At 33.6% G+C, this 15,852-nt stretch overlaps 1 protein-coding gene and 1 long non-coding RNA gene across 4 annotated transcripts; one reads left to right on the top strand and one right to left on the bottom strand.

Annotated features, from left to right (window-relative positions):
• Window positions 1-1,717: 1,717 nt before the first annotated feature.
• Window positions 1,718-9,083, top strand: LOC133313022 (beta-fructofuranosidase, cell wall isozyme-like). 3 transcript variants are annotated; one of them, XM_061514323.1, is made up of 7 exons: window positions 4,617-4,794; window positions 4,968-4,976; window positions 5,486-6,348; window positions 6,876-7,034; window positions 7,718-7,953; window positions 8,039-8,129; window positions 8,738-9,083. In XM_061514323.1, the coding sequence occupies exons 1-7, from the start codon at window positions 4,617-4,619 to the stop codon at window positions 8,921-8,923; spliced, it is 1,722 nt and encodes a 573-aa protein (XP_061370307.1). In that variant the 3' UTR covers window positions 8,924-9,083. The 3 variants fall into 3 exon arrangements, with proteins under 3 accessions (XP_061370309.1, XP_061370307.1, XP_061370308.1); XM_061514325.1 differs by lacking the exons at window positions 4,617-4,794; window positions 4,968-4,976 and adding an exon at window positions 1,718-1,739 and having other exon boundaries at window positions 5,459-6,348; XM_061514324.1 differs by lacking the exon at window positions 4,968-4,976.
• A 4,281-nt stretch (window positions 9,084-13,364) lies between these two features.
• On the bottom strand, window positions 13,365-14,217 carry LOC133313017 (uncharacterized). The gene is made up of 3 exons (XR_009751758.1): window positions 14,139-14,217; window positions 13,962-14,037; window positions 13,365-13,530 (listed from the first exon to the last, which is right to left on the bottom strand). It is a non-coding gene; the product is annotated as an uncharacterized LOC133313017 (long non-coding RNA).
• Window positions 14,218-15,852: the final 1,635 nt, after the last annotated feature.

A 15,852-nucleotide genomic window follows, 5' to 3' on the forward strand; every position in this document is an offset into this window, starting at 1 on the left:
AGAAGTAGTCAACAGGGTACTAGAACAATACCTCATGTGCTTTGTAGCAGATAACCCAAAAAAATGGTCTAATATCTTGCATTGGGTTGAATATTGCTACAACACTTCCTACCATACTTCAGCTGGCATGACACCTTTTAAGGTGGTATATGGCCGTGATCCTCCATCTATTCTGCAGTATATATCCTCTACTGCTGAATTAGAAGATGTGGATAAATGGTTGAAAAATAGGCAGATTATTCTATCTCAATTGAAGGAGAACTTGCTTCATTCTCAGCAAGTCATGCGAGAGCAGGCTAACAAACATCGCAGGGATGTTCAATATAAAGCTGGAGACTTAGTATGGGTATGGCTGCAACCATATAGACAAGTTTCAGTAGCCAACAGAACCTCCAATAAGCTGTCCAAAAGGTATTTTGGACCATTTCCAATTCTGAAACGTGTAGGTAAGGTGGCATATAAGTTGAGTTTACCACTTACTGCCAAGATACACCATACATTCCATGTATCCTTACTTAAGCCATTTAAGGGTGAACAACCTATTTCCCCATTGCCACTGCCAGAAATTTTTCAAGGTGGACTACCTGTTTTAGAGCCTCAACAAATTCTGTCTACACACATACAGCAAACAGGGGATTCTCACATTAAACAGGTGCAAGTACTGTGGGCAGGCATGCCAGGTGAATGTGTCACATGGGAACCTTGGGAGGAGTTTTCCAAGCAGTTTCCATCCTTCAACCTTGAGGACAAGGTTGATTTTAATGGGGGAGGTGTTGATATGGGCCCAAGTGACCCAAGCCCGGATAAAATGAGCAACAACCCAACCCAAAATGCACAACCGACAGATGGAAGTCAAGTGGTACTCTCTGAGTCAAGATCTGGAGAACTCTCAGAGGACCTGTTGAACCTGAACGAAGAAGGAGAAGGAGATTCAAGGATGCATGCTGATACAAGGATTCAAGATGGATCAGTGGAGCTGGAAGCTAGACAGCCCATAGCAGAAAGGAGACCCAGAAGAGTTGTAAGGAAACCCAATCGATTCAATGATGAAGAATTTGTATGTAAGTAGGAATAGCTTAATTGTTGTTTGCTGTACTGATTTTTATCAATCGCTTGTAGATAATACAGTTACAAGAAGTTGTAACTAACTTGTTCCCTCTGAATATAAATAGAGGAACAAGGGTTGTAGCTGAGCAGAAAAAATATGAATAAAATTCTTGATTCTTCTCTCATCTCTTTCCCTGTTCGTAATCTTCCCCATTTCCTCATCCCTATCCTATAGTAGAACTGTGATTCTATCATAAACAAAGATCTTTAATTCTGTTTTGTACCTTCACGTATTAATTAAGCCCTTTTGAATAGCATAAGTCCAATATTCTTAATAGGTGACGAGATAATGGGTGGATATTTGTAATGATGGTTATAATGACTAAACACTGCATATGCTTACATATATATAGTAAACAAAGATCTTTAATTCTGTCTGTACTCTTCACATATTAATTAAGCCCTTTTGAATAGCAAAAGTCCAAATATTCTTAATAGGTGACGAGATAATGTGTAGATATTTGTAATGATGGTTATAATCAAGGTAGTCAAAATCAGAATTTTATCTAAAATCAAAAAGGGAATAAAAAATCGTAAATCGTAAAATCGTAATATAAATCGTAGATTTTACCTGCACTCTAAAATTAAATTTTTATATATATATATGCTTATGTATAAAAAAAATAGACTACTTGCCACCATCCTTAAATCCAAAAAATAAAATAAAATGCAATGTATAAACAATAAATTAACACTTAATTAAATTGTGTGTCTAGTATATATATAATACCACATCCTTTCAGTGGTTAATTTATATCTGTTTTGTTTGTACATATTTGATATATATATATATATATATAGGTCAAGATTATTTTACTCCATTGTAAGTTATACTCTTAATCTTATCCTTTGAAAATTGAAACGAAACGATGACACGAAACGATGATGGGAAATGCCATATATTTGCTCACAGCTCATCCTTTTGAAAATTAAAACCGACATATATTGTTTAAAAGAGATTATAAAATCTAAAAATAGCTCTTGATGGCCTAATAGATTTCTGGGTACAAATTAGGGAGGTATCATTTTAAGAGAGAGGAAGAGATAGATAAAGGAGGAGAGAGAATTGATAAAAATAAAAATAAAAGTCTGGGTCTCATCTCTTTGTGAGAGTGAAAAGATATAAATTGTGTCATTTAAAAGGATAAACATTTTTCTCTCTCTATATATATATAGGAGAAAATGTTTGTCATTTTAAATTACATAAAGTTATGTCAATTTAAGAGAGAGAAAAACACAAAATAATATTTTTTATTTAAAATTTAAATTAATAAAAAAACTACTTACTTTCTCCCTCGTGATTTTCATTCTTCCTGTCTATCTCTCTCCTAAAATGACATAACTAATGTCATTTAAAATGACAAAGATCAATCTATATATATATATATATATGAGACATGATCAAAATCGAGACCATTATTACTCTACCAGCATTTGAACCTGGACCATTATGACGTTGTCGTCCAACAACTACCGTATCGACCATGAATGATACACATTCCTAAAATATTTGAGCTAAAAAAATAGACACTTTCAGATAATAACTAAAAATGTTCAAACAAATCAATTAAAATTCACTGAGCAATGAACAACTTGAAGTTAAGTCACGAAAAAACTTTTCTCTTTTGGTTACTGAAGTCACGAGAAACTTACAGACTTGATACAAATGGATATACATCAATTGAACCAATGGAAGAACACAATAAGATTTATGGTTGAAACAAAAGGTTGACACATCAGTGCACAAAATCTGTGCATCGATAAGACTAAGGGGATATTATATTATTACTATTATTATAGATAAGCACAAGATATACTCCGAGTTGGACACTAGCCGACTTAATCACAATTTTCTTCAAGAAATGTCTTAAAAGCAATTATTCAGAAGAAGCACTTTTTATTGAACACGATTACAGCATTCATGATTACACCTTTTTACTGAAACCTCTGGTTGGTATTTACACACTCCTTTAATTCTATTATGGCTAGCTCCACAGCAGCCACGTTTTCTGGATAAGTCCAATTTAGTTCCCTTCTTTTTTCTTGATCAGCAATTGCACACGTACTTGAGTTTATACGTAAAATTTCACGAAACTTTCCACTTTTCGGGTTTTTCTTCTCCACATTTCGAATTCGGTTTAACAAATAGATATGGATACGCATTCTAAGAACACAAATAGTAAATACAAATATAACAAATGATCAGAGAAAGAAAATTTATTTTGAAGGCGTAAGCTGACGTACGCTAAAAATTGCACTAATTAATTTTAAATATATTTATACAGAGATAAGTATTTATGATCCACATGTACATTAACGCATGTGTAGGGTTTAGAATAAATTTCGCGTGAATCTTTCATGTTTGATACGGGGGTTGATAAAATTAATACATATGCTTTCACTCGTGATAGGGGTTACTTTCGTATGTACTTATTTATTTCATTGAGGGAGAATTTTTGACTTCATATAACATTAAGAAGTCTTATTTTTCATTTTAATGGTTGATTATATCCATTTGACAGTTGTAATTTATTTAAAATTAATGATTAATTAATAGATATATAAAGAATTAATTCAAACTAAAAGCTTAAGTTATTGGATGAGATTATATTAATAGTTTTACATATCTCTATTATGCCCCCCTCACATGATAGTTCATTGGGTTTGAAAGATGAACAATGCACATACACACCTACCTGTACTATAAAACTCCATGAGATTTGATTCATTATTAATTAAATGGGAGACGGTAATGATCGAATCTGTGACATCGAGACTCTGATACCATATAAAGAATCAATTCAATCCAAAAGCTTAAGTTGTTGGGTGATACTATATTAATAATTTTATATATCTCTAATATAATTCAGTAAATTACAGACATGAAATAATAAAAATCAAAAGCTAAAATGAAGAGTAAAATTTTTTAATCTTATATAAGAATTAAAAGATCGTCACTCTATTTCAAAATTGTGTGGTACTGGGTGGCCCATACAACCATATTGATGTTCGGGTTGCCATGTTCTCCTTCCGTAAAGAGGGGAGACGGCCCTTAATCTATTCATTTTAAATTTTCATTTTTCAAACTCCTAAGTCGTGATTCTTTTGGTCATTAAATTTATATATTTAGCAATTGTTAACAACCAGGGTAGTTGCAATGTAATAAGAAACATTAATATCATATTTGTATATATATATATATATATATATATATATATATTATTTTCTTCTCGATAGCTTGAAAACATAGGGCTGATCCTCTTCGATCGTTGACTTCTAAAATTTCTAAATTATGATACTAATTTGACGTATAAGATTACTTACTTTCCTAGTTACTTCTCTGACATGATCTTTGAATTTTCTATGAATAATCTCATATTTATTGAACAAAGTTATTTGGTATGCCGTGACTACTACTATCCTTTCTCTTTCACAAATTTCTTAGCCAACAGTGTTGTTCTCTATATAAATAGATATCAAAGCACCCTCCACATTCTCACATAACAACCATGACTATCTCTACTATTTGGCTGTGTGTTCTCTTTTCTCTCATTTATGGCTGTGGTGTTCTTCCCATTGAAGCTACCCACTATGTTTACAGAAATCTTCAGAGTCTATCTTCTGATTCCTCCAATCAACCTTACAGAACTGCTTATCATTTCCAACCTCCTAAGAATTGGATAAATGGTATATAATACATTTCCTTCAAATTTTCTCTTACCCTTTCTTCCTTCCTTTATTTTCTTTTCATTTCTTTTTTATTGGAATTTATATCTCTAACAAGTTCTTCTTTTGCTTCTTGTTTTTGTCCCTTGACATGTTACTCTGAAATGGACATCTGGTTGAATATGGACTTGTAGATCCTAATGGTGAGTTCTATTCTCTTATGGATCCTCCTCAGTATACTAATTTTTTTTGGCAGTTTCCTTCAATCCATCATATTATATCATCATCCCTATTCTCATGGTCTACACATTTCAGAAGATAACAATATGATTTAAGAATTTCCGTAGAGCTTAGTCAGTATGGTTGAAATGTTCAAACATAAAATAAGAAACTAGGAAGAGTGCAGAAAATTACAATGTATCCAAGAGTTTATTCAAAGGCAGTTCCAAAGCTGTATGGAAATCATAATATAATGTGCATATATAGAGGCATATTCTTTATAGCAGGGCCAGGGTTAAATAAAATGAGCGTATATATTTGATAAAGAAGTTCGTTTCCTTCCACTTGGTGGGCCTTTTTTTTATATTATAAACACAATGCATGCATATGATAGTTTAAGGAATTCACAAGTTGATGCTTTTTTTTGGGTCCCATCTCTGATTATTTTTGCCTGAAAAATAATAAAATGTCTTTATATGTGGCTTTTATGTAGGACCAATGAGATACAAAGGAGTTTACCATCTGTTCTATCAATACAATCCTAAAGGTGCAGTTTGGGGAAATATTATCTGGGCCCACTCTGTATCAAAGGATCTCGTGAATTGGACCCCACTAGATCCTGCCATCTACCCATCTCAGCCGTCTGATATCAATGGTTGTTGGTCAGGGTCAGCCACAATGCTTCATGGGGGCAAACCCGCCATTTTATACACAGGAATTGATCCCCTGAATCATCAAGTTCAAAACTTGGCCTACCCCAAAAATTTGTCTGACCCATTTCTTAGGGAATGGGTTAAGTCAGCTAAAAATCCTCTATTGGCACCAACTAGTGCTAACAAGATCAATGCAAGTTCATTTAGAGACCCAACTACTGCTTGGCTAGGCCAAGATGGGTATTGGAGGGTGCTTGTTGGGAGCAAAATAAACACTTTGGGAATGGCAATTTTGTTCAAAAGCAAGGACTTTGTTAATTGGGCTCGAGCCAAACACCCTTTACATTCAGCCCAAGGCACTGGAATGTGGGAGTGCCCTGATTTCTTTCCTGTTTTGGATAAGAGCCCATTGGGTCTTGACACATCTGTGAATGGTGATGATGTTAGGCATGTACTCAAGGTTAGCTTGGATGATAAAAAACATGATTACTATCTAGTTGGAACTTATGTTGCTGCCAAGGATATCTTTATCCCGGATAAAGGATTTGAGGAAACTGAATTTGTTCTGAGATATGATTATGGAAAATTCTATGCATCAAAAACGTTCTTTGACAAGGGAAATGACAGAAGGATTTTGCTAGGTTGGGTCAACGAATCCTCGAGTGTTGCTGATGATATGAAGAAAGGATGGTCTGGAATTCAAGTGAGTTGGTTGCAATTTCGTAATTATTTATTATTGGTTTGTTCATTTGATCTAAAATCAAGACAAGACTTGAATAAATTAAAAAGTATTTTTTTTTTTTAGTTGTTACGTTAGTTTATAGGGTATGGTTTATGGTTTTAATATAACATGAGCCAGCTCAACAATGACAAGAGAGTTGGGCTCCAGTTTTTCTTTTTTCTTTTTCTAAACAAACGATGTTGACTTGAAGCAGTTTATGTGAAACAATGTGCATAGATATAATATAAAACTTTTAAGTTCCATCACTCATCATCTGAACTTTTAGGTAAAATTTTCATTGCTTTAAAATTAAGTCACTACAAGATAAAATCAATTAAAAAATAAGTTTGTATTATATCTGCACTTCAAGTATAATTTTTTTTTTTTTTTTTTCATGAAAGGATGTGTTAATATAAAATTATTAAAAAGCCTTATTAGCTTAAATTTTTAGGTGAAATAATTATTTAATGCAATGGGATAAAATTTCACCGATTCACGTGTATTTGCAGGCAATTCCAAGAGCTATCTGGCTGCATAAGTCTGGTAAGCAGTTGGTACAATGGCCAGTGGTGGAAATTGAAAAGCTACGTGCAAACCCAGTCAAGTGGCCCACCAAAGTGCTCAAGGGTGGTGATTTGCTTCAAATTAACGGTGTCACAGCGGCACAGGTATGTTTAACTTGTTACACTCTAGTAAGAGTAATGCTATCATATTATATATATATATATATATATATATAGGGGCAAGATATTGTTACACCGGTATAAGAGTTAGAAGTCTTACATTCAATCTTGACAATTGATCCACTTGTATCCAATGGCTCACATTACTAAAAAATTTGAGCCCTTAGATATAAGTGAGATTAACGAACAAGATTAAGAGTGTAACTTACACTTATGTAAAATGATCCTGACCCATATATATATATATATATATATATATATATATATATATATATATATATATATATATATATATATATATATATATCTGTCTGTCATCCACAAGGTTCTAGAATTTAATAATAAGATGTTTAATCGAGGTTATTTGAACTAAGATAGAACCGATGCACGTGCAAAATTATATGTACAGTAGTAATTTAAATAGCATTATTACTTTCTCAACAACTTGTTATAAATTTTGCTGCTTTAATGAAATGAAGTTTCTGTGGGACATTTGCTGCTTTCTATATTACTGATTATCATATTCTAAATCAAATCACTCAATCATCCTCCAATAATTGATAATATTAAAAGGGGAAATTAAGAATAGAATATGGATGAATTGTCCACAGTAATAAAATGTGTATGATTATTTTCAAAATAGATTAATATATCATTTGTCTTTGCAGGCTGATGTTGAAATTGCATTTGAAGTGAACAAGATTGAAAAGGCTGACGTATTAGACTATTGGACAGACCCCCAAATTCTATGTAGCCGAAAGGGTTCAGCAGTTAAAAGTGGACTAGGACCGTTTGGTTTGCTAGTTTTTGCTTCAAAGGGATTGCAAGAGTACACATCAGTTTTCTTCAGAATACTCAGATACCAACACAAAAATTTGGTGCTCTTGTGCAGTGACCAAAGCAGGTTTGTCTAATTATTTACATCAACTCAGCTTCTCTCCAAACGCGAGTTTTAACTTTTCTCTAATATAAAAATTCACCTTTGACAGGTCTTCCTTGAATAAAGATAACGATATGACTACTTATGGAACTTTTGTGGACGTGGACCCTCTTCATGAAAAGCTGTCTTTGAGAACTTTGGTAAGTTCCAATTTATGATTAAGATGCACGAGCTTTTTTTTTTTTTTATATTATTTAGAGGGGTTTTATAAAAATTATCTTGTAGGAAAAGTGATTGTTTTATGTTATAGAGATTCGTTTTGCGTGTAGAAGTTTTTTTTTTTTTGCTGCGGGTCCTACAAAATGTTGTGTATATATGAAACTTTTTGTGATCATGTTAAATGATAGATGATAAACCCTATTAAGAGCATATGCTTAAACTTTCTTCAATCATAAAAAGTCAGGACAAGTGCACGATCATACTAATTTAAAAAAGTTTCAATTTATAATGCCTTGACATTTTATGATGCACTGACTTTCTTCAAACTAAAGTTGTACCAGTGTGACCATATTTATTGAAATAAAAAGGTTTAATTTATGAAACCCTGCGATATTATTATGTGTGAATTTTATTTTATTTAATTTTTTTGGAAATATGATGAGTAAACTTTATTCGAACATAAAAAGTCAATCTTCAAACTAAAATGTACTTTACCATATCAACATGAGGACTTAGGTATTTTTCCATTACCCTTTTCATCATGTTTGCATTTTACCCTTCTAATGCATGAGTTCCGTCTCTTTTGCAGATTGATCATTCTGTTGTAGAGAGTTTTGGAGGAGAAGGAAAGGCTTGCATCACAGCAAGAGTTTATCCCACATTGGCAATCAATGATAAAGCACGAGTGTACGTTTTTAATAATGGAACTGCTGATGTCAAGATCACAAGATTGAGTGCTTGGAGCATGAAGAAAGCACAAATAAATGGAAACTAAGCTGTTACCAAAATAAAAATAAAAATGGAAACTAAGCAGAAAGGGGGAGATGGAATACTGGATTCAGAACAATGAAAGTTTAAGATGACAAATTTTTTTAGTTCTTCTGTTAGTGCCTCCAAGTATTAATAATGTGACATTGATATAGATGCCATTCATCTTAGACTATATTTGATAAAAGATTACAAAATAAAATGAAATAAAGATTGTTTGAGAATGATGCCATTAATGTGACATTATCTATACTGAATGTTTTCCCATTCTTTAAAGCCACAACAGAGAACACGACTCTGAAGACCGGACTGCGCTGTGGGCACGAGAATTTTCAATCTTGAAACCAAAAGTGAACCATGACTTTTCCGATCAATTCACATAAAGCATAATGAAGTGAGGCCACCAAAAAATATATTTTCAATTCAGATGAAACAGTTTTGCTTTTTATTTATTTATAAAAATGCATGAACCATTCACCGAGTCATGATTAGGTTTGACTGAGTTTGGCTAGGTTTTGATCGGGTCTAATGCATGACCGGTATAATATTTGACTCGAATCGGTCTGATAACCGGTTCAATGAGGTTCCGGGTCAACCCGGCCGAGTCGGGGCCAAGTTTTACACTACTAATTTCAAATTTGGTGGTGGCCGCAGTGAATCTAAATTCAAACCAATTTACATTTAAGATTGAGAGTGAAAAAAATTAAGAGAAGTATGAAAAAAAATATTAGAAAAATTCATAAAATATAATTTTATTTTAAATTTTAATTAATTTTTTTTTAATTGGCGGGTTGGTGGGTTGACCCGTCAACCCACCATAAAACGGGGTGGGTTCAATTTTTCAACACATACTCAACGGCGGGCCAACCCGCCCCTCCCCGTTTTTGGCGGGTTGGTGGCGGGTCAATCCAAATTGTCACCCCTACCACCGAGTTCATACTTGATGAGAAAGAACTTAGAGCTCCTGACTTTGTTCAAGAAATTAATATTTGTAAATTTTATTTTGTTTTTGTTTTCTGTACATGGTTCCTAATTGTTGTTCCATTCTTATTGGCTCGACCAACTGATTCATGTCTTGGGATCAAAGATGTAAATGAGTTAGGTCGGTCTATAGGGGCCTACAACCTAGTTTATATTACGTCAAACTTAACCTATTACAAATAGTCAAATAGAACAAGCCTAAGTTTTTTTTAAAATCTATTTAAAAAATAGATCATATGTTTTTTTTGTACATTTCAGGCTATAAGCCTATAGGCCGACCTATCATATTATTTATATTCAGCTTAAACAGATTAATAGACCTAGGTCAAGATTTTTATTTTTTAAATACAGGCCCTATGAATTCTATGTGCACGCGGGTATCTCTCTCTGGGGTTAGATCAGACTTGTAATTTAGACATACACAAACTAAAAAATTAGGTCAGTCCTAAAGAATTTTACACAAAACCTAACCTTACTTATTTACACTCCGCACCGCTGAAACTTTTTCCGTAAGTAAGAAATTGTATTGTATATCACGACACCTCTGATATTTTTGCTAGGAACGTATAATCAAGTTTTAATTCTCGAGACTAAACTTATCAGAAGACCAAGTGATATTTACTATTGTGAGTGGCCCAGAGCCTTGAAATTGGGATATTTGACTTTATTAGTCTCTGCACCAAACGTATTTGACTAGTCCAAATTGTTGTCTTCAATGTAACGCATCAGACCTAAAAATGGCACTGGACTTGCCGCTTCTAGATGCAATATTTACAGTGCTGTTTTCTGTCTATATATTTCCCACGCGGTTAACCTTTCTCCTTACCCCAGCTATTATCTCACGTTTCATTCTCTGTCCATATACCTCTCTGTATCATTCTCGGTTCATATACCTCTCCCTCCATCAGTTTGAATTTTTGTCTATTTTCATTCTCAGTTTATATCCCTCTCCTTACATTAGTTTAAATTTTTGTCCCAGCGTAAAAAATTTTTACAACAGTTTGAAATTCTATCTCGGTGTTAAAAGTTTGCACCGCTTGTGCTTCATTCTTCATTCCCGGCAAATATGATTTTAAATAATTTTTATTTTATTTGGTTAACTTAGGGTAGCCCAAAAAAATTACCATGTTATAAAATTAAATTCTTAAAGGGTTTATTAAAACCTTAGGTTAGCTTAGGTTATTGACTTTACATAGTAATAATGTGGTATTTATATTAATAAAACCTTAGGTTAGTGGCCTTAAAATTTATTAATGTTATTACTTAGTTTTCAAAGGTTGTATATTTATATTATTAAAATCTTAGGTTATTGACTTGAAATTGTATTAATATGGTATTTATATTAATAAAAATATGCTTACCAAAACAACTATATTAATAACCCTATAGGTTAGTGGCCTTAAAATTTATTAATGTTATTATTTAGTTTTCAAAGGTTGCATATCTATATTATTAAATCTTAGGTTATTGACTTGAAATTTTTTTAATGTGGTATTTATATTAGTAAAACTTTAGGTTAGTGACCTTAAAATTTATGAATGTTATTATTTAGTTTTTGAAGGTTGTAATCTATATTATTAAAACCTTAGATTATTGACTTTAAATTATATTAATGTGGTATTTATATTAATAAAATTAAAATTATAGGTTAGTTGCCTTAACTCTTTATTAATGATATTATTAAGTTGATGTTGGTGTTATATTAAGTATATTAAAAAAAATTAAGTTAGTGGTCTTAAATTTTATTAATGCAGTATTTATATTAATCAAACTTTAGGTTGGTGACTCTAAATTTTATTAATGTTATTATTTATATTATGTCGAAATTTTGGATGAAAATCATATAACATCAAAAATAGAGACAAAGTTTTTTTCCTGTCGAAACTAAAGACGAAATTAGAGACGGAACAAGACTTGACCATAATCACTAGCATAAATATTTTGCGAAAAAAAAAATATTTAGTCAAAATTTTTGTAGAATCTAAATTTCGTCGATACTTTTAATGGAAATATTTTTGACAAACTTTTAACGAAAAATATTTCTGTTGAAAATTTTGAAGAAACACATTTCCATAAAAATTTTCGACGAAAAATAATTTCGTCAAAATTTTTGTCGGACAACATTTCCGCCAAATTTTTTTACGAAAAATATTTTCATCAAAATTTCTAATGCAAAATATTTCTGTAAAAATTTGTGATGAAAAATATTTCAGTAAAAAATTCAGAGGAAATTTTTTTTTGTCAAAATTCTTTACATAATCTAAATTTCGTGAAAATATTTCCCTCAAAATTTACGACGAAACACATTTTCATAAAAAAAAATTCGACGAAAAATATTTCCGTCAAAGTTTTCGATAAAAAATATTTCTAACAAAATTTTCAACGGAACACGTTTTCGTCAAAAAATTTGACAAAAAATATTTAGGTAAAATTTTCTAACAAAAAACATTTTTGTAAAAAATATCGACGAAAAAATATTTCGTCAAAATTCTTTATAAATTCCGTAGAAAGTTTCTGTAACACCCCGTTCTAGAACCGGATTGTTATCATTGCGTACGACATTAAGCGCAGTTACAATCACATTGGTTCAATTAGAAAACCGGATAAATTTTTCCTTTTTAAACAAGCCGGATTTAAATAACCAAGTGCGTGATCGTAACTATATATACTTTGCGGAATAGTGGGACTAAACTTAATATTATATTCCCATTCTACTTGACAATACGTCGTTAAATGTCTTCATCACTTTAATTATCAAATTAATTCTAAACTCCTTTTATGATTCCCATCTTCTATTATGTTATAGGATTCTTCATTAGCTACGCGTGGGTTCAAACCGCGCTCAAATCGGAGCACCGTAGCCAAAGTTATGCATTTTCTAAGAAAATGGTGCGAAACCTCCAGAACCCCCGCGCCCGTAGCGTGAGATCCACGCCCAGAGCGTGGGAAAACAGAAAGTTGATGCCTCAAGCGTGGATCTGGCGCCCCAAGCGTGCATGCTACTGTCTGATATCGTAATTTGGCGCCCCAAGCGTGAATCTGGCGCCCCAGGCGCCATCCACAGGGCTGGGTGACCCAAAACAAGGTCATTTAACCTACCTATGGTTTTCCACTCATAACTTGAGCTATACTCACTCAAATTACACCGTTTTGGTCTCTATGGAAAGCTAAGAGAAATGTCTACAACTTCCATAGAGACATCAAAGTCCAATTCCATCACATTGGGTATGAAAATTGGTCAACCGGACGGGATGTAATTGTTTTCTCAACATTTTCCAATTTAGCACTAGGTACCTAATATAATTTCCAGCTCAACAATCCAATATTCATCATGCATTCATATCCTTGAAGTAAATAGCATTAATACAAGTTTAATTACATAACGGGGGACTTAGCTACAAAAGGCTATGATCATCTCTTGGCTCTCATCAACCAAAGAGATATCCAATGGCATGATCATCGGCTAAGTCCATCAAATATAACGAGATATACATACGTCAATGCTATCAATGATCAATCCTATACATGTAAATCTACAAAACAACATGTATGATCTCAAAACATCATTTTCTTCATGCATGATCTACTGCAAATAAGGCCACTTGCCATCAGAGGCTCCTGCAGCATCCTTACCTGAAAGGGGGTCCCCACAACACGGGGTGAGATATACGAATATATCTAGTAAACCAGGGGTCCTTGGAGCATCTCTCCACCCCACAGTTCCATATCAGTGTAATAGCAATAACAATAATAATGTAGTAAATACATATCTATGCAAAGTGCAACACATCTCCAGGAGAAATCCCTCGAGCTCTCAAGCTGTCCTAAGGAAACTCAGATGCAAATAGTCCTACTGGCCAGCTAACTACCAAGTATGATTTACGCATCGTCATGCAACATACCAACATAGGGAAACACCATCCTATGCCACACCAAATGCATACACATACGTATAACAAAGCATTACACTATTTTATTGCATTTATATACACAATCACAACCTCTACCCTTTCAGGGCTTGGTAGAACAGTCAAGGGAATTACTCCCAAGGTCCGAAGGCTTACCTCAAGCTTTAGCCAACCTTTGTTCCCACCAACAGTTTCTGCAACCAGTTACAATTATCCACTCACCAAACAAAACCTACACAAGGTTTTATGCAATTAACACATATTGCATCCAATCACATCTCATAGCTATCAACCAAGCTATACAATTCATATCAAACATAAGCATGAACTTACCTATCCAATGGAGCTAATCAAGCTCCATAGCTTGCTCCAATGGTTGGTCTCTCAAGGTTGGTCCAATTGCCTCAATCCTAGACAACACCAAGGCATAATCAACAACCAACCAAACCATTTATTAACAAAGCAAGAAATCCAATCTCTAAGTGTCATATTCTTGCCATTTTCCAAATATACTCACTTAGCTATCTAAGCTCATTTTCACCGATTAAATGTTCCTAGCATTTTTCACAACATGCTCTAAGCTCCATTCTTCCTAGAACATAGCTAATTTAACAACATTTCATCAAAAACCCTAAAACACTATTCATAAACCCTAACTCATGCAATTTTCCATGAAAATAAGGTTCAAGGGGTAGAATCTTACCACCAATGGTTGCACAACCAAGCAAGGAGCGCTCCTCAAGCTCCCATGGAGGTAGAAATTCCCAAAACCCCAAAATCTCACAAAGGGCCAAATTTTTTAGAGGCAATATCTCTCTCCACAATGCTCCCCACTCAAAACTAAGCTAGGATTATGAAAGAGGGGAAGATTTAGAGTGGTTTAGGCTTTTGAATCACCCAAAACGGTTGGGATTTGCTCCCTCCTCTCTCTCTTCTTCTCTCTCCCTTTCTTCTTCTTTTTCTTCTTCTCTATTATCTGGCGTCGACGGGTTTGGGGAGGGAATTGGGTTCCTTTAGTTACTTTATCACTTAACATAGGTTAAGTGGTAACATGTGGGTATTAGTTCGCCTATCTATTCAACTCCATTAATTACCAAACTTTACCCAAAAGTCTGGAATTTTATTATAGGAATATTTATAATTTTATTTTTATATTTTGGGCACTTTCGCCAGTATCCATTTATACCCCTTAATTTTCGCTGAGTACACTTTTTAACTCCAAAGTGACTCAGATTCATTTCATTAAGCCTTATACTTAATTTTACTCACTAAAATATGCTTAATTATTTAACTACATGTAATTTTTATGGTATCAGAGCAGGGCCTCTCTTCTAGTACGGTGTGGTTCGAGGACGAACCAGGCGGAAGCTGGTGGGCATGTAACATCTCGGGCGCTGACGAGGGCGGGGAGTGATTGCCGGTGCGAAAGGGCATGGACAAGGAGCGGCTCCTGGCAGGCTTCTAGGGACGGGGGTACATGAATGAATCGAATCAACACCCGAAAGAGAGGGATTCCATAGACTGTGCTGGTATGGGACGGTACAGTTGGGAATGACTTATAAGAATTAATTGGTACTCCTTATACAAACAAGATGCATCTACTTTTCGGTAGCCCAGATCGGAAGAACTCCACAGTTAAGCGTGCTTGACTTGGAGCAATTCTGGGATGGGTGACCTCCTGGGAAGTTTTCCCGGGAAGTGTGCGAGTGAGGACAAAGCACACTGAAAAATCTCGTGTTAGTGTGTGAGGACAGTCATTGATTCTTGCAAGTGGTCGGGCGTTACAGTTTCGACAGGAACTTTTTCCTCAAATTTTTTGACAAAAAAATTTTCATTGAAATTTTCGTCAAAACACATTTCCATTGAAAAATTTGGACAAAATATTCCGTCAAATTTTTTTTACGGAATTTCTTTTTCTGTCAAAACTTTTGATAAAAAAATTTTCTGTCAAAAATATATCAGATATCATTTTCGTCAATATTTTTGACGGAAACTAAATTCAGTCAAAAATTTTAATAGAAAATTTATTTCTGTAAAAAATTTCATC

The sequence above is a fragment of the Gastrolobium bilobum genome, unplaced genomic scaffold (assembly GCF_033153095.1).
Source record: "Gastrolobium bilobum isolate Gb01-03AN ecotype WA unplaced genomic scaffold, APGP_CSIRO_Gbil_v1 utg4095, whole genome shotgun sequence".
NCBI lineage: Eukaryota > Viridiplantae > Streptophyta > Magnoliopsida > Fabales > Fabaceae > Gastrolobium > Gastrolobium bilobum.